This window comes from Leptodactylus fuscus, chromosome 1 (genome assembly GCF_031893055.1).
Source record: "Leptodactylus fuscus isolate aLepFus1 chromosome 1, aLepFus1.hap2, whole genome shotgun sequence".
NCBI lineage: Eukaryota > Metazoa > Chordata > Amphibia > Anura > Leptodactylidae > Leptodactylus > Leptodactylus fuscus.
The window spans coordinates 283,286,409-283,309,497 of NC_134265.1; the positions used below are offsets into that span (position 1 = coordinate 283,286,409).

Sequence of the window (23,089 nt, forward strand, 5' to 3'; positions counted from 1 at the left end):
TCAGGTCTTCTAAAAAGAGATGAGTAACTGCTATGTACCTTCCTCAGATCTTTCTGCATGGCAGCCTTTTAGCTTACCTCCATTATCAGAAAAAGCTGTGATCTGTGGCTACAGTTTTGCTACAGTGTATACCGGAAGTCACAGGTAGTCTGAGACACACCCACCTATCGATACATTGGTTCAGGCTGCTCCTTTCATCTTCCTGTCTGCAGTGCTGCCTCCAGTCAATGTACAGGTTTATCCCGAGCCCACCACAAGGTCACAAAGATTAGAATGAGTAAAGCACCAGTGAGAAAGATTGCACATATACTGAGGGAATCGAGTTTAAGTAAGAGGGGGTCTACAAGGTTGCTAAAAGGAGTCTGTCATATCCAACATGATTCCCAAACAAACAATAATGTTGTTAAAGCATACTGTACTTTTGTAGACACAAACCTTCAATGCAGAAATATTTATCTCTTTATGGATATGCAAGTCAACTTGCAAGAGCATTAGAGGAAGGCCCAAGTTACAATATTTGCATACAGACAGCCGTGCCACAGGCAAAGGCTGAAAATGTGTTAGTGGGGTTTCTGGAGAGGAGCAGAACGCTGATTTGCATAGCCATAAAAAAGACTATTAGCTATGCATTGCTTCATCATTCTATGCTCCTTTCAAATGCCCTACATGGAAGCATTATTGGTTTGGAGGCATTTTGGACATGACAGACTTCCTTTAGTTTAGTCTGTTAGATCAAGCAATACATGATCAATTTTCAGCTGGAAGCCCTCCTTAACGGTGTATATCAGTCCAACGGTTAAATTTACCATAATAATGGGCATGTTCACAGAGTTTTTTTGCAAGAAGATTTTGATGCGGAATCCGCCTGCAAAATGGATTCCATTGACTTCAATGGGAGTCACTCACTTTTTTTTTTTTTTTCTTTCCGCTAGCTAGTAACGGGAAAAAGAAGCGACATGACCTATCTTGCCACAGATTCCGCAGCTGAGTTAGCAGCGGTGTCTGTGGCTAGAGACATGCTCCTGTTTAGGCCCATTCATTCGGGCCTAATCAGGAGCGTGATGCCACGACAGAGTGCCAATGCACTGCACCGGCATCCTGTCACAGCTAGCTGTGCGAAAAGTTCACAAGGTGGAAGGGTTTCTGCCACCTTTTCCTCCGTGTGAACATACCCATAAAGTGGATGTTCAATAATTTTATTTATTTATTTTTAAACATAGTTGTACAGGGTTAGGGGAAAAAAAAAACAAAAAAAACCCCACAACATTACTCACCTCTCCCCTGTAGCGACAGCTCTGGTCTTCTGTTTACAGGTCCCCCCTCCTCCACGACCAATTTGAGGTGAGCACTACAGCCAACAGCTTCCAGCCTTGACCTCTTCACAAACAGCACATCACTGCTAATACCATTTGCAAAAAGATCACTACTGACACCTGTGATTGTCTGCAGCAGTCACTCGGCAAAATCAGGACATGACTGCTGTCATCTGGGGTGCTGGAAACCGAAGTTGCTAGAACTGAGGGACTGGGAGAAGACAGTAAATGTTTTTTCGGGTTTTTTAACCTCTGCTATTAGCAGAAAACACCTCAAAATCCTCTCCAAAAGCCACCATGTGAACATACCCCAAGAATCTGCACAGCAGAGGTAAGTTTTCTCACCAATATTTATCACATTAGCTGGATGTTTGATCAGCAGGGGATGCCATGACCCGTATGTCACAGCAATATCTACACATTACTTTTTTTTTTTTTTTTTTTTTTTTTTTTTTTATAGGATTCCTATGGAAAACTTGTTTAGCTTTGTATCAACTAACAAGTGTATCATACTGAACAAGTAACACCAGGCAAGGCTCATGGACGATATTAAACAGTCAGTAAACATTCACGTACCAATAGAGGGATCCCACTTGGCTGTAGACCGAGACAGTAAACTTTGTTTAGGCCTTACATTTTATTCAGCTTGCTGAGATGTTCATAGCTGAACAGTTATGTTGTAACAGTAGAAAGCCAAATTAAAGTGCACATTACTTTGAGCAGTCGCCACATTTAGAGCTTCACTTCCTGTCAGGAAGAGTTCCATTTCAATGCATAGCCCAAGCAGCAGGGAGCTCGCAGAATTAAGTGCCAGTTGATATTACTTTGTTTTGCATCAACCACCCTTGAGAATAATGTTCAAAGGCTTCACAAAGAGGTCAGCATGGTCTCATCCTTCTGACTAGACTGCTAAGCCACGGGGTGTGCCTCAAGTTTTATGAATTTCACCTTAAAGACTTCTGTTTTTTGAACCCTAGTGTGCTGAAGTCGCAACAGGAAGCCTTGTATTTCAGAAAATGACTGGTTTATGCCTACATGATGATATCCTTCAGTCAGTAACATCTGTAACATACTGCTTATATTTCACAGTGCTAAAACTGTCTTCTTATCATTAAACCAATAGCTTTAAAAAGACAAAATACGTTCGAGGATGACGTGTGAAAAAAAATACACAATATGGTATATTACTATACAAAGGCTTGTAAAGGAATATGGAAGACCAAAATCTCTTCATCTGTTTATTGCAGCAAATAATGCTGCACACCATGGTATTTTAGATATGCATTATGTAAATGAGGAAAGAATCATCCATTGGTAGATACCAGTTATCAAAAATGCAGCCGACATCTTAGTAATTTCTTTTACTGTTAAAATCCAGTATAAAGTTTAAAAAAATATATATGATCGCAGAGCTCTTTTACTAAATCAGTGATGAACAATGTATTAAAAAACCGATCATCAATATATTCTATTGAACTGAAGAGGAGTAATGGGCTGATCAGTTCCTCGGATACAAAAAAACAAAAACTAATGGGAAATCTTAAAATCTATTTCTGTTGGAGTAAACATTTTGACATAGAATGTATGTATACTTTTGGCTCCGTTTTACTTCTATGACATCATAACCCATTGCATTTGGATAGATAAGCGTGGCATTCCATACTTTTTCATCTGTCCAAATGAACAATGGATGAAATTACATACTCTGGGTTCTCCTCAGACCCTAAGAATATAATAAGTGGAGGTGAGTGAAAATAAACAGTAATTTCTCACCACTCCTGAGTGTCAGGTGGCCCCATGGCATCATCATCTGGCCCCTGGATGACATCACATGCCCTTGGAGGCTAAAAAGTATAATAGCAACTTTCGAAGACTAACCAGGGAAACAAGCCTCAAGAGTATTCATCAACACGAATCTCATGAGGTTCGCTGATCTATTCACAGCCCTGTTCAACCAAACGGATCTGTTTTGTAAGATAAAAATGGATGCATATTTGTATCCATTTTTACTATTAAAAAAGAAAAAAAAAAAAAAAAAAAAAAAGAAGATCTGTTGAACAGACAACAGAAATGTAATATGAAGGGCTCCTAAATGGATGGTCATCAGTTTCAATCCATCATCTGTTTATCTCATAGTTTTTGTATCTGCAAAACTGGTCACATAAATTGATGATAAAAACATGATGTGAATGACCAATAAAACAAATCCGTTTCTGTACAAACAGCTGGATGGTCATTGGTTTCCATTTGCTTTTTTTTTTTTTTTTTCCTAGAAAACTGACCACTTGATGTCAGTAGCCCCTAAGTTGGAGTGAGCTCTTCACAAAAACAAAAAATCTTTAAAAAACCCAAACATTTTTATATCTTCAGCATGTCTTTGATAGGAAAAAAAATTAAAAGATTTAAACGTGAAAGAGGTAAAAATGGAAGCAAAATTTAAAGCTAATGCACCACAAAAATGAAGAAAAAAAAAAAAAAAAAAAAAAAGAATTCAGAATGTGGCCAGTGCTTATGCTTGAGAGGACTGAAAGACTGTATGCCAACAGTATCTAAACAAAATGCATATTGTAAATGACAATAAATGTCAACAAGCAAATGGATTCTCGTAATTGTACCAAGAGTTCTGGTCTACTTAAAGGTCATGTCAAATTTTAAGCAATCTTTCTTTGATGAAGCATCTCTCTATTTTATTTAATATGTATCTGATGTGTAATCATATATCAATCATAATAGACCAGTATGATCTAACATATCCAAAACTTCAATATATGCCTTTAAAGCGTTTTTTCCATTCATGGATTTACACATATTATTTGTAGAGTATTCGGTTATCAGAGAACAGCAGCGTAATGCTACTTGGAAACAGACAGAAATGGATTATAGATATAGATTTTTTTCTGTGGCCGTCTCGGATCTATCACAAAATGTAATAAGTGTATACTACTTAAAAGTGGCCTGTTGTGACAGTGGCATTTTACATGTACCAGAAAATACATGCATAGCTACAACTAGTCTTCCCATAAGCCTAGCCTGGGTGGTGTGGGCCTACTCCTAGCAAAGTGAAGGATCCTGCTGCTCATTCATAATGATGTTCTCCCTCTAATACCCTGTCGCCATTAAAAAAAACTATAAATGCGCAATGTATAAACCCAACTTAACCCTAATATAGATGATGCAGTGCTGGAGAATCTCACTTGTTAGCAGTGATCTATAAATATTATCTCAGAAGTATAGATGTGGCAGTGCTGGAGAATCCTCACTAAATTATGGACACTTGGTTGTCAGGTTTTGGGTGAGCAGGGACCAATTAAAAGAAGCCAACATGTGGCTCCTAAACATCAGCTTACACCTGCTGATGCAGGGACCAAAAAATTCAAACCTATGACATAACACATTATACAGAGCTCACATGCACCTTTTACAGTGGCAAATGCAAACTACATGTGGGAGGAACAATGGATAACTCCTCCCCCATACAGTTACACTGATAGTTGGGAGCTCGTATCCCTTACACATACTGCAATTGACTAATTGGCTGAAGATAGGGAACAGAATTACACAGGGAAAACACTGGGAATGAGAGATCCTATGAACACTTAAGGTGGGATTACACAGTGCGCTTTTTATAAAAAAAATTTAAAATTAACACACACCTCATAAACAAAAACGTGCAAGTGTAAATCCAACCTATATGGCTGATAACTGATAAAAGGAACATTTCCATGGCGGCCACAGCATCCTTAGCCTATACGGCTGCTGTGGCCAACCTGAACATTTATGCATCACTAAAAACCACTATTTCATGTGCATATAGTAAAACATACGCATGTCTCGTATAATCCCAGAAATTCCTGTAACAGAAATACGTCAAGAGACACAAATCAATTTTATTGGTATTGTCAAATAAAAGAATAAAACGCTAGAAACAAACTAATAGCCTCTTAAAAACCTCACACGCTATTCCTTTTTACGGATGTTGACTGAAAAACCACTAAGTTTTAAGCTCCCATTTAATAGTATTTTTTCCTCATTGAATTAATTACTTTGGACACACGAGCCAGACACAATGATGTTCCTTTTCCCAACACATCCTATGCATTTCTGATAAATGGGAGAAGAATAGATGACCTGGCAGAAGGCTCACACAATAACATGTGATTTACAGGACATGAATGCAGCTATTGCAAGATTTATCTGACAGCCCCCTCCGATAGTGGCCTGCTGAGTATCCGATGGGATGATTTCTAGTCTGGAAAGTCTGCGACCTAGTAGCCATACACATTATTTATTTATTAGATGTTTTGGGTTGAAACCATTTTTAAATGATGCACTTCACAATGCATAGCCATAAATTTCACCTTAAGCCTTGGAAGGGAGGTAGTGTTATTGGAATGTATGTCAACCTGAATTAGGATGAGCAAAACAACGCTTTTATCAAGTGGCCTTCAATGTGATGTGTATTGTTTCAAAAACTATATTCACGTCAAATAAACAAAAATGCTCTGCAGTAATATTACATGAAATATTTCTTAAATCCTAAGTGGAACATAGCTGTCACAACACCACACGGGGAGAACGGTGCTCAGGGATAAAGAATTCTCTGACATTTCTTCTGTATCTTGTATTAAAATGTAAAAGGAAAGCTCTTTACCACGAGTGCCCTGACATCCACGTTTCCTAGCAATACAGGGAACAAACCAGATTTCTCTACAGATTATGCTAGGTGCATACCTGCATCCAAAAGAATTGAAAAATGGACATATATGGCTGACCAAATGGAGGCCGAAGGACCTCATAGACTCTAATGGTGTAATTTGGACGTCCATTCTTTTTAAGTCAAATTGCCAGACAAAAAGCTTGCAAGACTCCAATGCAAATGTGAATGTAGCCTTAGCAGATATAATATAGATAACTAACAAATGTGCTCATGAAGATGGGCAGTAGTACACAAACACAAACTCAAGCATGACTGCATGTTGGGAATTTTATATTGTAAGTTCACATATCGCATCTTTTTTCAACTCTCAGTTGATAGTAAAGTCTTTACTGCTATTTATTGCCTTACAAGTATATTCCAGTGTAGTTAATGGTTACTGATGGTGCTAAGTTTCTCCATCTACACCCTCAGCCTTGGCAAACTCCTAGACTCTCACGGTTTTCATTACCATTGCTACACTGACGACATTCAAATTTAATCTCTCTGGACCAGACATTACCGCTCAGTTTTCCTGACTTCTAGAGTGTCTTGCAATCATAGCCTCCGTCCTCTCCTCCTGCTTTCTCAAACCCAACATGAAAAAAAAACAGAGCTCACCATCTTTGCCCCACCTTACACAGCTTCCCTTCCTAACCCATCTATCAAAGTTAACTGAACCACACTTACACCAGTCTTATAGGCCCACTGCATCGGGATAACCTTTGACTCTGACCTAACTTTCAAGCCACACATCCAAAACGTTAACACCCCCTGCTGTCTCCAACTCAAAAACATCCACCGAATTTACCCCTTTCTCACCTATAAAAATGCAAGTCCATGCTCTCATAATCTTCCAGTCTCACAGAAAATGCTCTCGTCCAATCCCTTCACTGACTACCCATCACTCAGCGAACAGAATTCAAAATGTTAAAGCTGATATACAAAGTCATCCATAACCTGTCTCCTCCATACATTTCTGACCTAATCTCCCACTACCTGCTCACACGTAATCTCTGATCCTCCCTAGACCTCCTACAATAGTCTGCTCTTATTTGCTCTTCACACAACTGTTTACAAGACATCTTCCATGCACCCCCATACTCTGGAACTCACTACATGACACATAAGACTGACCACAATAACAAGCTTCAACAAGACCTTGAAGACTCACCTATTCAGGAAGGCCTACAACACCCAATAAAACTACTGCCACCACACTACCATATGAAAAGCCACTATCCTCAGCTACTGTCTCTAACCCTCATAGATTGTGGGCCCTCAATCCCAAAGGGCCAGTCGGTCACTGTTAGCATTTGTTTTGTATATTTTGTGTACTGCATGTACCCTCAAATGCACAGTACTATGAAATTAATGGTGCTCTATAAATAAAATAAAAAAAAATCACAGGTGTTCTACTCTGACAGTTCACTTCTGAGTATGTTACATATGCACTTTTACAGGTAGGCTCTGTTCCTGACTATGGGTATAGACACAGAAGCATTATATAACAGGACCCTAAAAGATGGCAAGTAATTCATGTCTATAATAAATTTGTCTTTTAGCAACTAATACCCAACTTTGTATGGCACATTAGAGAGGTCTGATGAAGAGACTTATAATCTGAAACACAACCTATGTTCTGACCTAACAAAAACTTGCTATTGGAACTTGGATTACTTTGTAGTGTCATTTGAGAGAACTTCACAAGGAAATGCGGATGCTCACAAATCTTTCTGCAGGCGTTTGTGAAACTGGATGACCAAAATGTCTCACTTATTACTGTAAGAATTATATAACAACCTACTGCCTAACAAAGTAAGGATTTAAAAAAGTGTGTGTTGTACAACAGGTAAAGATTTTATATTGATAATGTAACTGCAAGAATAGGGTCAGCACTAAGCTCCTTCCCCATTTAGGAGTAAATTTCCACATATTGTGTATTATTAATCACATGATCGGTTTATTAAAGGACTAATGATTCCAATGTGAAGAGCTATAGGTGTGAGACGCTATACGAGTCAAATAATGCAGCCAAGGATTAGACATTGCTCCTGCAGAACCCACTCCTCTATTACCCTCAGCGTGCTACGACATTGCTGTAATTGGCAAAGTGCTGACACTATCTACAAGCACTCAAACAGCATTGAAAGAGGGGGTCAGGCTCTATAGCTGCTTTGCACGCCTCGGATGACTTACAAAGTACTAGAGCGCAGCAAGTGTCAGGTGTGGCTGTAACAGGATGCAGAAGACTGAGAGCCGTAGGACCAAATTGGCTTGGTCTGTGAGAGTGGAGTTGGGTTCAAGCAGGGAGCCATGCTAAAGTTGTTGATCCTAAGATCTTATTGGGTAGGCCTTGGTTGGGTCTTTCAGGTCTCAGGGAGTCCATTCACCAGAGATACACATGGATTATTTTGTGCGATTACGGGTCCCTTTCTTGGGGAGTCATTATACTGTGGGTTGAGGAAGGCCCAGTAGTATACAGCTGTCTGAGACTGAGGGCCTGTTGTTCCTGCAACTATTATGCGGTGTCCCCTTCTAAGTTGCAAGAAAAGCAAATCGGATTGATTTCTTGTGACTATAGTTTTATATCATTTTGTAAGTCAAAGTGACCACATTCAGGCTGCGGTCATACTTGCGTCCCCCATTCCACTTCACATATGTGGGGAAAAAAAGTCCTTCAGGTTGAAACTCCACATTGCAGAAACGCAGCTTTTCTGTTGCAGATTTTGCTGCATTTTTTCGAGCCAAAGCCAGAAGTGGATTAAGCAGAAGGGAGAAGTCTAAGAACTTCCTATATAATTCCCATTCCCACTTTTCTCTCTGCTAATTTTGGGAGGAACCCCAATGGATGCCATTGTAGTCTATGGGGCCAGCGGGTTTCTGCAGATAACCGCTTATTAAGCGAATAGGGTTTCCATTTTTTTAGGTCCCTGAGTGGACTTTAAGAATGGAAACCCAAACACTAGTGTGAACCTAGCGTTACTTTTACTACTTACTATGAAGGTGGCACAACACTGAAATCTTATGTTACATGCCCTCAGAAAGTACCTTACAAGGCTCATTAGACAGCTTAAAGATTCAATTACCCTAAAGGGTAAAGTGGGGCCTTCAATGGTCACTGTAGCAATCCATACCCTTGTCTGATTTTCTTACACTGAAAGACTAGCAAAGACAGAGCAGATATACTAATAAAAAAGCACCAGAACGCAGGCACAAATACCAACCAAAAAAATAAAAAAATAAAAAAACCTAGCATGCATTTTCTGTGCCACACTTATTGTGCATAATAGACACCTTTCAAAACTCTCTAAAGAAGAGCAAAACATATCTAAAAAAAGGGGATGTGGCTAAGAAGTCTTCTAAAACAGACCAGATATATAAATGGCGCTGGCCACAAATCTAATACAAAATACGCACACATATTGTCATGTAACTACAGCATCATATACATATACAGTATATATTTGTATGTTTATGTGTAGCAATATACATCTGTATACACACCAATGTATACTCTAGTACATGCAATATACATATACAAGACAAGGGCTAAATGGCTGTTTTAGCTAAATATTTCCAATTCTCCCTGCATCATAGTCGTAAAAGTATAAATTAAAAAAAAAAAAAATTAAAAAAAATCAATGCCATCAGCTTACATGACTTGCGAGGTTGCTGTGTAGCTCCATCCTAAAAGACCCAATTGATAAATGGTGTGTGTATATACATCACACATTATATATATATATATATATATATATATATATATATATATATATATATATATATATATATATATATACACATATATACACACACACACACACACACACTCCCACATACACATATACACTCTGATCATGTATATAGACATACCAAAATCACAGCTCTGGAGTTCCAATTACTCAGAATTAATCCTACACATGCATATAGAGGATTTCAATATCACAGACCATAATGATTAAGATTGCTCTGCAAAGCAGAAAGTGTAACCACAAGTCAGTCTTCTTGGATTATTTAATTATGTCAAGATAACGGAGCTTATTCCTTTACTTCATCACATCCATAAGACATGACAAATGTGAAAAGTTTCACACAACATTTGTACATGTTAACTTTGCAAAGCTACCATATTATTGACGTGATTAAAATCCAGTTTTTGACCTGATCTCTCGATCTTTGGCACCGAAACCCTTCCATCACTTTAAAAAAAATTAATTAGAATTTTACCAGCTGAATACCACTTCCTACCTTATCTGAGCACACCCCTCCCAAAAAAGCAGAAAGCCAATCCATCAAATTCAGGCAGCCCCCTCCCAGTATCTGCAAGCCATTGAGCAGACATTCAGTTTCATATATCTCGAGGTTTCATACAGCCAAAAGACAGTTCACTTCTTAACAAAATGAATCACTTTGGTGACTGGCACTATGACCTCTTTGAATAAGGAAAATTGTAAGTGAAAAATGTAATTATCACACTACTACAAGCCTAAAGCATCTGGAGCCAATTCTAGGCCTATACTTTTTATCATTCACACTTCCAAACTGCCAACTAGGAGAGCTTGTGTTACTTCATTAGATACTGTGTATTTCCACAAGCTTCTATACAGCTCTTGTAAAACAACTGGTCCCCATGCAGCTTTGTTACATTATACACAATGGTGACATACACAATGTATTCACGCATTAGACAATGACAGTTATTTCACAATCATACATAATACTGCAAAAATGACAGTTTACAAAACACACACTAAAATATATATATATATATATATATATATATATACATATACACTCACCGGCCACTTTATTAGGTACACCTGTCCAACTGCTCGTTAACACTTAATTTCTAATCAGCCAATCACATGGCGGCAACTCAGTGCATTTAGGCATGTAAACATGGTCAAGACAATCTCCTGCAGTTCAAACCGAGCATCAGTATGGGGAAGAAAGGTGATTTGAGTGCCTTTGAACGTGGCATGGTTGTTGGTGCCAGAAGGGCTGGTCTGAGTATTTCAGAAACTGCTGATCTACTGGGATTTTCACGCACAACCATGTCTAGGGTTTACAGAGAATGGTCCGAAAAAGAAAAAACATCCAGTGAGCGGCAGTTCTGTGGGCGGAAATGCGTTGTTGATGCCAGAGGTCAGAGGAGAATGGCCAGACTGGTTTGAGCTGATAGAAAGGCAACAGTGACTCAAATAGCCACCCGTTACAACCAAGGTAGCCAGAAGAGCATCTCTGAATGCACAGTACGTCGAACTTTGAGGCAGATGGGCTACAGCAGCAGAAGACCACACCGGGTGCCACTCCTTTCAGCTAAGAACAGGAAACTGAGGCTACAATTTGCACAAGCTCATCGAAATTGGACAATTGAAGATTGGAAAAACGTTGCCTGGTCTGATGAGTCTCGATTTCTGCTGCGACATTCGGATGGTAGGGTCAGAATTTGGCGTCAACAACATGAAAGCATGGATCCATCCTGCCTTGTATCAACGGTTCAGGCTGGTGGTGGTGGTGTCATGGTGTGGGGAATATTTTCTTGGCACTCTTTGGGCCCCTTGGTACCAATTGAGCATCGTTGCAACGCCAAAGCCTACCTGAGTATTGTTGCTGACCATGTCCATCCCTTTATGACCACAATGTACCCAACATCTGATGGCTACTTTCAGCAGGATACTGCGCCATGTCATAAAGCTGGAATCATCTCAGACTGGTTTCTTGAACATGACAATGAGTTCACTGTACTCCAATGGCCTCCACAGTCACCAGATCTCAATCTAATAGAGCATCTTTGGGATGTGGTGGAACGGGAGATTCGCATCATGGATGTGCAGCCGACAAATCTGCGGCAACTGTGTGATGCCATCATGTCAATATGGACCAAAATCTCTGAGGAATGCTTCCAGCACCTTGTTGAATCTATGCCACGAAGAATTGAGGCAGTTCTGAAGGCAAAAGGGGGTCCAACCCGTTACTAGCATGGTGTACCTAATAAAGTGGCCGGTGAGTCTATATATATATATATATGTGTGTGTGTGTGTGTGTGTGTGTGTGTGTGTGTGTGTGTGTGTGTGTGTGTGTGTGTGTGTGTGTGTGTGTGTGTGTGTGTGTGTGTGTGTGTGTGTGTACATATATATCTGTTTTAAAGTTAACACACATTGCTTTACTTATTTTCATTTTTGTGTAACATTCTTCAATGTAGTCCAGAATTGTGTTCATAAATCTGCTGGCCTGAAAACTATGGATTATAGGGGCATGCATGCATGTGAATGTAGTGGCCAAAAGAAATAGTTTTAGATTGGATGGTGCCCTAAGCAGTATCTTCTACTGATGTCCACCTTTTCCTTACAAAAGATCATTTAGTGCTCATATAATACAAGTAATACTTCACACAGCTCTGTCCCAACAGCACAGTAGTAAACTGAAGCTATGAAATAGAGCACTGTACCTGGGAAACAATATACCTGTCACAGCCTCTGCCCTCAAACAACTGGAGTAACCCTTAGGGCTAGTTCACACGGGGCAAAAGGGGGCAGATTTTGGCATGGAATCCACCCCCTCACAATAAAGGTCTATGCAGACCGTTAGCGATCTTTTTTCTGCTAGCGGTGTGTTCCCGCTAGCGGAAAAAAAGAAGTGAGCTGCCCTTTCTTCAGGCGGATTCCGCAGCTGATTCAGCCTCGCGACAGCACCCTCTGGACTAGGCCCATTCATTTAGGCCTAATCTGGAGCGGAAGGCCACAATGGGATACAATGCACTGCACGGCATCCCGTCCTGGCAGCCGCGACGGAATGTGCACATGCGGAATCCCTGTGCAAACTAGTCCTTAAGAAGCCTATTGGGTTCTACACACCCTACACATGGGTTCTCATGTCTATAACAGGTAAGTGTGAGTATTTCTATTTATAATGCGACATATTGTTACCCTCTTTTGTTATCTCTTAACATAATATTTATAGTCTTATGATGTGAATATGTATAGGGAATATTGGGGGGGTTGTACAGAGTCCTCTTATCATGGACGTCGAATACTAGTATCTTGGAAAATCACTTGGAGGCTTTTTAAATAGTTTTTAATCCTTGTACGATATTTGCTTCAATAATCTATTTCCTCTTTATACTGGTGGTACTGTCATATGATTCTTTTTATGCACACCATGCTTTGTTACTTGGTTATATACTGTATTCCCCCATTTTCTCAATAACCAGTTATTACTTTGAGGTATACAGATCCCATTATTCCTATGAAATGCTACACAGTGACCCGAGATTACAATAATAAGCTCACTAGAAGTATAACTACTTCTTGATACTTTATTGTAAAATCCATTAGGTGTAATCTCCTCAAGTAATTGTTCTTATTGCACTTTATTGACAATGTGCATCATTGATTCTTCACACCTTCTATGATTCCTTCATTTGTATTCATGAAATGTCTATCAGTTCAGTCTAAATAAATTTGGTGGCATAAGCAGTAACATGAAACAAATCGATAAAAAGAAACATTAATTTTACATTATCCTTATTCATCGGGCAGGATGGCCATGCTGGCTGCAAATGAAGGTCAAAGGTTTGTCAATGGGTCAGAACCCTTGACCTACAGACTGATACTCTTCTCATTAAAAAAAGCTATTCTAACCCATCCAATAAGAGAATGTACAAGGAAATTTATAGCAAAGGAACAGCTTATTTTTAAGAGATACTAGAACTCAATAAAACCATTTTCTTTTAATTACTGGGAAAAAAAATGGTGAAGAACAAAGATTAAATGAATGTGCCTCATCTCCAGAGGTCATCCAAGGTTTACAGCGCAGCTTCATACACTGCTCTCCATTACATTATACAACCTAGTGGAAACTGAATATTCTTTGAGACCATTTGTCATTAGAAATCCAGAAACTAATTTTGGAAATAAGAATTGTTTATCAACCAGCCCATATACCCATATATCCTCCTTTCTGGAAGCCATCACTAATGGTGAGAAGTGTATGCTATCTACCACTCCCCAAATCCCAGGTTTGCTATTTAATTCTCTGGCTTGTATACCACAAACATATTATAGACATTGTCATTACTCACTATCCCTAGTATTACTCACAATCTAAATCCCTTATATTTTTGGAGTGTGGGAGGATAGCATACAAATTCCATGTAGATGCCTCCCATGGTTAGACTTGAATCCAAGACCCCAGCACTGTACAGCGCTAACCAACCCCCTTTGCCCTCCCTGTAATTTCTCTACTAAGGATTCTCTGTGACTGGCTGACCACCATGAGGCATCCCACCACCTCCAAACAGACTTCTTAATCTTCCGGGTCCTCAGGTAACATTATCTCTTTCTACTAAAATGCACTGACTTAACTGAGGCACATCCTGAGATACATATTAGTGTGGACTTTCCTCTGCCATCCATACAGTCCTTATTACACAAACTCCTTCACAGATGTCTTCATCCAACAAATGACTCCTCACTTAACTCTTGTAAAAGGAAACAATGTGAATCACTACAGGCATCAACACAAAACTAACAAGATGAACCTCTTCATGCATTGCATGAGGTTATCACTAGCACTAAGAGACAACAAAGAAACAGAAGCGGGGGCCAGGCTGGGAATCTTATGCAATGCCTAAAATGGAGGCGGATTATAAGAGGAAACTCTGTGCTGGAAATTCCACTTCTCTACCATTGTCCAAAGTGACCGATGGCAAGTAAGGAATGCTATACAAAAAGTTATAGAACATTTATGAGGTTAATCTTGGGGGCAATCTGGTGCAGGACAGCTCTTTGCAACCACAACCTCATAAACCAAAGTACCAACCACTATCATCTTCTGTTGCACCTTCTCCAAAGCCGTAAACATAATCGACCATCACCACCATGTTACAGAGAACATTTTGGTGATAAACATACTTGTCACATTTGTAGATTAAAAAAAAACAAAAAAAAAAAACACACAACAACTTTGAAGTCTTACGCAAATGAGGCATCTAGTGCACTGAGGGGGGGGGGGGCTGTAGCTTCTGGAGCAAGTTCATCCTCCTCATCGCCCATCCCACTTGAGAAGAGCAGGGTTCCCAAGGCTGAAGACCACCCCCAGTGTGCCAACTCCATCATTCACATAATACTTCACAGTTGTTCTCCAAAACTACAAATGTGGCATGGTTATAGAATGCATATATTTTGTGGAATAAATCCTTTAAAAGGTAGATAGCTATTTACTGAAATAAAAACAATAAGCAATGCACCCCCCTCCCCCCACCTGCCTACTCCAGCAACCTATAATATTGCCCATACCGTATAAACTAATGTATTTGGTGACTGGGAAAGCTAAATGATAATGCAAGACAACATTTAGGGATACATACCTGGGAGCACAGAAGCATGACCAACTCCACAACTGAACTACTAGATTTCATGCACACCAGGCCTTTAAAAACAAAAATGAACATTTATTAAACAGAAAATAAAAATTCTGCATCAATAAAATTATAAATAATGAAAATAATGGATGCGAACAGAGATTCAGGGTCTTCATTGACTATAATGGGGTCTGACGGGTGTCTGTTTTTCTAGCCGAGATCACCTGTAGAAAGGGTCTGCAATGGATATGTGATTGACATCTGGTGCAGATTTTACATTGCCAGCGCATTTTCTGACAAGTGGGTGGGGATTAGGATGCCACATCATGTGCCAAAAATTGATACATTTTTAGACACAAAGTAAGCCAACTAATAGATAGAAACTTAAAACTATACATAGTCTAAAAACACAACAGAATCATAATCCAGCATCATGCATGTCGATAAACCTGGTACATTTTAATACTTGTCTAATGGTTAGATAGTGTAAGCTTAAACAATGCAATTGCAATCAAAGGATAAAGACATAAGAAATAAAAATATGTAAAAGAGAGAAGAGAGAGAGAGAGACAGCAAATGGTTTGTTTTGCATTCTTGAAATGTTCATCACAGCTCTTATATAAATATACATTAAAATTAATTCACATACATGGTATGATTTCTTTACACACTGCCTAAAGAATTGTTGAACGAATTCTTAATATCCAAGACAGCATGATCTTTATGTATGCAGAGAAGGGAAATGGTTCATTGACCTTTGCTTTCTCCACTGCAGTCCCTTTACTTCAGCCCTCTAGCTATCAATCAAGTTTCCATTTTGCTTTGTGATAGCAGACATCCCAAACACTCTTATTAGTACTTTGACCCCTGGCCCTCTGGTAAACCTAAGCAAGAACTTAAGTAGTTACCTATATGATATTTCTCATTGTTTATACTCCCAAGGTGAAGGTAGCCGAACTAGATCAAATCTTCGCATAGAAATGGCCAAATTGATAAAAATCAATATAACATATTCAATTCTTCTAAAAGTAACATGTTCTATAGAACCGTATTACTTCTAATATATTTCGAGGAAGACCCAAGGATGTTCACAATATTACATATTTAGCACGTTAAAGCGCTTGCCATTGAATCATTGGGGGTCTACGTAGAGAACTCATGGGGTCTCATACAAAATATGGAAAAGACAAGCAGGCCGATGCTAATCTGATCATAACTAATCTGTATAATTCCAGTATGTAGTAGCCAAGACTGTAGAAACGGCTGGGGTTGTCATCAATGGATGTCATCAACAGTCATTTACCACTGCATACAAGTACCGTATATACTCGAGTATAAGATGACCCGAATATAAGCCGAGGCCCCTTATTTTACCACAAAAAAACTGGGAAAACTTATTGATTCGAGTATAAGCCTAGGGGGGAATGAAGCAGCTACTGGAAAATTTCAAAAATTAAAATGGTCGGCGATTTTGGGTGCAGTAGAAGGAAGGGAAGGGGAGTGGGTGTTTTGGTTGTCTGCCCCTTCCCTGAGCTCGAGGACTGTTTTTTCTTCCCCCACTTGGAATTCAGTCTGGCTGAATATAGGGTATCTGCAGTGCTCCTATTAACCCCTTCCCGACGGAACAGGAGCACTGCAGATACCCTATATTCAGTAGACTGGGCACTTTCAGACACAGGGATACCTAATGTGTATGTGTGTCACAGTAATTTTCTACTTCTGTATGTATTCTAGGGAAAGGAGGGATTTAGAAACTTTTATCATTATTTTTTTTAAATCTTTTTTTTTTTTTTTTTTTGCACTATTTTATGTGAGATTCTATACAGTAATATTGTGGCTGGTCATAGGTCATGTGGCTGGGCCTCACCATCTCCATCTGACCGTTGGCACCATACCCGGTAGCACCCCCGTGACTGTGATAGTTACACCACTGCTTCTAGAGCTGTACATCTTTATATGGTAATTACCACAGTTTAGAACTAATATTTATACATAGAAATAAAGTTTGACAGCAGAAAAAGACCACATGGTCCATCTACTCTGTCTATATATCATCATTTTATCTTAGGATAGACGTGATGAGTCCAGTCATGCTTACAATACAATATCTTCCTCTAAATTCCCAATCACATCTTCTGGAAGTTTGTTCCAATTGTCAACAACTCTATAGTGAAATACTGCTTCCTGACATAGATTCCCTTTCAACATGTAGATCAGAACCAGTGACCATGAGAATGCTGTCTAGTTTACAGGTAGCATGTATAAGGAGGAGCAGGAGGAGGTGAGCATAAAGAGAAAGTTTTGTGGGAAATGATTCTGGAGAACTTGTCATTTATTTATCTTTCTATGCTTAGAAGATGTAATTGGGTGAATAAGCAGTTCTAACAGTGATTGATACCCTCCCCTGGAAGAATTCCCATTAAAAACAGCTTTATACTTACTTGTCCCCTCAATAAGTAACTCTTGACCATGACTTCCTAAAAGGGTACGAGATAAAAATGGGGCGAAGTCCACAAATATCTCCCTCAGGAGTGGAGCGGCCTTTTCCAGTGCATGTTCCAATCTCTCTGTAATGCTAATATTAACAAATGGGTCACTTAAAAAAAAAAATGGAACAATTTTTTAAAAAATTTAAAATTTAGAGTAAGACAAAGACTACCTGCCGCTAAGTTAAACTTCAGCTACACCCTGCTGTCTGCATACTAAAAACACTGTAGTGAATATTTAGAAAAAGGTGGTGGAGATCCACTAAAATATACCAGGGGCAAACAGGTACAATCGTGTATTGTACAATGGGTTTCTAGATAAGCAGCAGTCTTAGTGTAAGCTCACATGGTGGAACTTTGTGCTGATTTTGCAGTAGATTCTGACTTACAGAGATAGAAGCAAAACTTAAAATAAATAAATAAATAAACAACATTAAAATAAAAAGCATCCTACTCTATCTTAGGGGGCGTTCACACTACAGTCGGTGTCCGACATGTAGTGTCCGCTCAAAATCTGTCACGGACATTAGGAGCGGACACTAGCTGTGTCCGTGACACCTGCCATTCATCTCAATGGGCATCGGGTGCGTTCTTTTGCACTCCGTGCCCGTCCTTCCCTGCATGCAGGGTTCTTCTGTCCGCTTGAGAAGTCGGACACCTTCACTTGCGGACAGGGAAGGACAGGCACGGAGTGCAAAAGAACGCACCCGATGCCCATTGAGATGAATGACAGGTGTCACGGACACAGCTAGTGTCCGCTCCTAGTGTCCGTGACAGATTTTGAGCGGACACTAGGAGCGGACACCGACGGTAGTGTGAACGCTCCTTTACTATGGATTTCATGGTAGATTCAGCTGCAAAACTCATCCACTTGAGCCCAACCAGCGAGTTAAAGCCACAGCGGAAAGGCTTTCTGTCATGGGAAGCTGGAAAGGAAGAGGGGGGTAGGTCTCAAATTCCTCTTTCACTATGTGAATGAGCCCTTAGAGAACCTTGCTGCTCTCCTGAGAAGTCCCTTTTGGGGTGTCCCTACACACCATCAGCACTGATCAGACATTTCCAGGAGCAATAATAAAGGAAAGACACTTTGCAAAGTTATATGAAAAAATGCTCTCAGGAACGGATCTCATGGAGAATTAAATTTTACACTATAATACAAAATGAAGAGAGTCAACAGGGACTTTTGTAGCCAGTTACACATACTATGGTGGCGGCCTATAAAATTGCAAAGTCAGATTGAAAAAAAAAAAAAAAAACATAATAATAATTGCAAGATACTATGTTAAAAGTGCAAAAAAAAAGGTATTAAAGAAGGATGCAAATAATCCAAATGATCAATTAGATAGTGGAAAAAAAATATAGAAAAAATATAGCTAAGACAGGAAAGTAATCACTGTAGTCTATCCAATGTAGGGGGGAAACTAACAAGCTTACCTCATTTGAGATGCAGGATCTTCTAGTACAGAGTCAACAGCCTGGACTGATGGCAGCTTTGAATTAGATGATCCGCTTCCTAAGAAAAGACAAAAGTATTACAGTATCTGATGTAGTATGAAGTGTATACTTCTATGAAATAAATAACCTCACCACTTTGTAGAAAACACAATTAGCTTTTGGATATCCACTGCGCCAGAGTATGATGCCCCTAAGTTAAGTTTGGCACAACTCCTGCCTTTCATGCACAATGATCTCAAATCTACACCAGTTACAAATTGCTATAGATTTCACCTACAATTCACAGCAGTTTCTGGTGTATATCTACCAGGCTGAGCCCTTCACCTTAAGCCATACACCCAGAATAACCACTTTTTGAAGTAGTAATGTGTGGGACATAAATGTGCCAAGAGTCAAATTTTAAAACAAAAACAAACAGGAGTGTGATACACTTTGTAGCTTTTAAAAGATCTGCTAAAAGTTGTAAACTGTATGATAAATTGCCCTAGGTTTGTCAAGTTGGTTGCCATTTTACTGAAACATACAACGACTTGGCATTAAAAAGTAGCCAGAACCCAGCCCCGCTGATAGGAGGAAGCACCATTTGATTCTGATGTTCTTCACCTATCTATGAATCAGAGTCCACATTGCTGATATACGTCACCTTTTTTTTTTTTTATCAATATGAGAATTCGCTCTTTGGAGCATTGCTGAAGGCGTTGCTGTTGTGCCAAAGAGTTTATTCACATATTAACAAAAACAGCGATATTTTGGCAACAGAAGCATTAATTCTCAAGGAGAAAACAAACCTATCTGCAGGACTGGGTAGATATGCTGGGTTCTGCAGACTCCTTTTCAGGCTGCATTCACAATATCAGATTTGTGGACTGTTAAAAAACAGATGTTGAACATCCTAGCGTATTTTCCTGTTTTATATCAGTGTCTGGTCCATGTGCAATTTTTTTCAGTTTGTCTGCAAAAGAAAAAAATGCTGTCTCTTTTGCCATTATCATCGGGTAGTCAATCTGAAAAACAGACAGCACCCGGATAACGTCTGGCCATAGGCTTGCAAGACTGAAATTAGTAGCAAAAAGAGAAAAAAAATGAGTGCTTCCATTTTTTGATTGACTAGGATGCATCTGAGTGCTGGTCGTTTTCTCATGAATGACAGGAGGACAGAAAAACCATTAGTGTGAGGCTGAGGGCCCATGTTACAAAAATGCTGCGGTTTGGTCGGTGTGGAAAAGCTGCTGCGAAAAACACTGCATTTTACGGTATTTGCAAAGTGGATGGAATGGTTGTTAATCCTATCAATACATTGCAAAACTGCAGCAGAAAAAATTCTGCTTGCGTTAAATCAGAGTATTTCAATTATACCTACAGAACTGCTAGAGTTTTCCATACAAATATAATGGAGATAGAAAGTTTGCAGAGGAAAACTCTGCAGACTTTCTGTATAAAGTGCTGCAGAGAAAAAAAATGTGATGCGTTTCCGCCACAGCCTTTTCTGTAGCGGCTCACTACATGGGGCTTTAGCATGAAAGAGGACTGAGCTAGAAAGGTTAAAATGGAGGGCATTAGGTATTTTCAGGGCACAGCTATTTTTATCATCTAAATTAGTATTGTAAACTGAACAGTGGCTTTAATCTGAGTAAATACAGTAAGTAAAAGCTGTGCTGTAAAAAAATTCTTAACTTCTACTCTTTGGGAAATTCTGCATATATATATATATATATATATATATATATATATATATATATATATAGTCTACTAGCCTCTGCCTGCGACTTCATCTGCGGGTTGTTAGCGACGATGATCCGCCTATATTTAGCAAATTGCTGCCGTTACTGGTTTGCCTGCTCCGGCATTTCAGCAGCCGTTAAGCTGTCCTGCTGCTGAACTTGTTCCGGCATCTCAGCACCTTGCTGGAACATCATATAATGAGCGTGTTGTTGGGGTTGATGATCCGCCTGCTCCGGCGTTTCGGCAGCTGTCAAGCTGGCCTGCCACGGAACTCGTTTCTGGCGCTGTGCCCGTGATTGTTCTGGCATCTCAGCAGCTCACTGGGACACCATATAATGAGCGTGTTGTTGGCGTTGATGATTTGCATGCTCCGGTGTTTCGGAAGCTCTCAAGCTGGCCTGCTGCTGAACTTGGTTCTTGCACTGTTCCTGGGATTGTTCCGGCATCTGAGCACCTCACTGGGAAGCCATATAGTGAGTATGTTGTTGATGTCGATGATCCCCCTTAGCTGTGCTTGAGAAGAACTCTGTGACTTCTGCCTACCTTCATAGCTGTCGTTGTTTGCAACAAATTAGATTCTCTTTTTCCAGGCATGTTAAAAATTGGCAAACTGGCAATTTGGATTAAAGGTGTTTGCCCATATTTGTCAGCACTGGAGCAGATCAGATAATATGCAAAGGTGTCTACACACTGAGGGTTAAGTGTGTTTACACAGAGAGATAACAGCCCTGGCTTTCTCAGAAGTTGAGATAAGAGCTGTTTAATATAGTATGTGAACCTAAATTCATAACTGTCATGAAACCATGTCATTTACCAGGACACAAAGTAGCCTATATTTTAATTGAGGTTACAAACTATGTGCCAAATTTCATTCAATTTTGTTCAGCCGTTTTTGCGTGATTGAGGAACAAACATACAAACATTTTTTATAATATTAATAGGATAGGATAGCAGGATAGGATTAGCAATACATAAAACGAGGGATGGTATAAACAAACAACACATGATAAGTCTACAACCACACATGTGGCCAATAACTACAGTAGCCAGTCCAAACATATGGAATCAAACCAACTTATCTCTCTTATCCTCTCACTGATAAACTGGCTCCTTCAATCTGACAGTTTTACAGACACTCACAAGAACATAAAAGAAAATGCAAATAGATCATCTGTCTAGCACCCTTCTCCGCACAGCTTACTGAACATTCACAGTCCCCAAGGCTCGAGACAAATAATGTCTTTTGCAATAAAGTATCATTTAAGACCCCTTCTCTCTCCTGATGCCTCATAAAAAGATCTTAAGTATTTGTATGTTCTCTGATGTGATTTCAATCTGTTAATCTCACCCATTAAAAGAGTATTAAAACATCCTAGCTGGAGATTTCATTTGCTCCCTTTTTTTTTTGTTTTTTGTTTTTTGTTTAACATTTTTAGAAACAAAAAGCTAGAAAAATCTTTAAAAAAAATAAATAAAAATAAAACATCCTTCAGGTCCCCCTCCTCCCATTTTAAATTAAATACCAGTAATTATAAATTATTCTGGCCCTGAAAAGTACCTAGTGCTATATTTGTTATAATGTTGTCATGAGCACTATTAAAGAATGTGACATATCTAACAGATTTAGCTGAAGAATATTCTAATTTCTCCTTGATGGAGAGAAAAAAAAATGAAATAACTTGCTCTAGCACCACTTTAAAAAAAACTGTGGATCACAAAGCCTTTTCTAAGAAACATAATGATATTGACTGGATTAAAGCCAAACCAGAATTAATTTTACTGTTATTATGCAACATTTATATTCCATTACATGTAACTATAAAAAAAACTAAAATTCATCTGAAGTACATAAAACATCTTTATAGAAAATCATGAAGCAATATGGCAAATAAATACTGTACCGTATTTTGCGGACTATAAGGCGCACCGGACTATAAGGCACATTACCCATGAGCGCCTTATAGTCCTGCCTAGGTCCATATATAAGGCGCACCGGACTACAAGGCGCAGCGCTGTCCGGTGCGCCTTATATGATTGAAAGCGGCGGCCGGCA

General features: G+C 39.3%; 1 protein-coding gene across 2 annotated transcripts in view; it reads right to left on the reverse strand.

Moving 5' to 3' along the window:
• Positions 1 to 23,089, reverse strand: part of LRBA (LPS responsive beige-like anchor protein) — a 426,487-nt gene that overhangs the window by 294,948 nt on the left and 108,450 nt on the right. For both annotated transcript variants that reach the window (XM_075287867.1, XM_075287860.1), the window contains exons 31-33: positions 19,294 to 19,372; positions 17,815 to 17,948; positions 15,380 to 15,441 (exon numbers count right to left, since the gene is read on the reverse strand). In XM_075287867.1, coding sequence (XP_075143968.1) covers positions 15,380 to 15,441; positions 17,815 to 17,948; positions 19,294 to 19,372 — 275 coding nt within the window. The remainder of the gene's footprint in view (positions 1 to 15,379; positions 15,442 to 17,814; positions 17,949 to 19,293; positions 19,373 to 23,089) is intronic.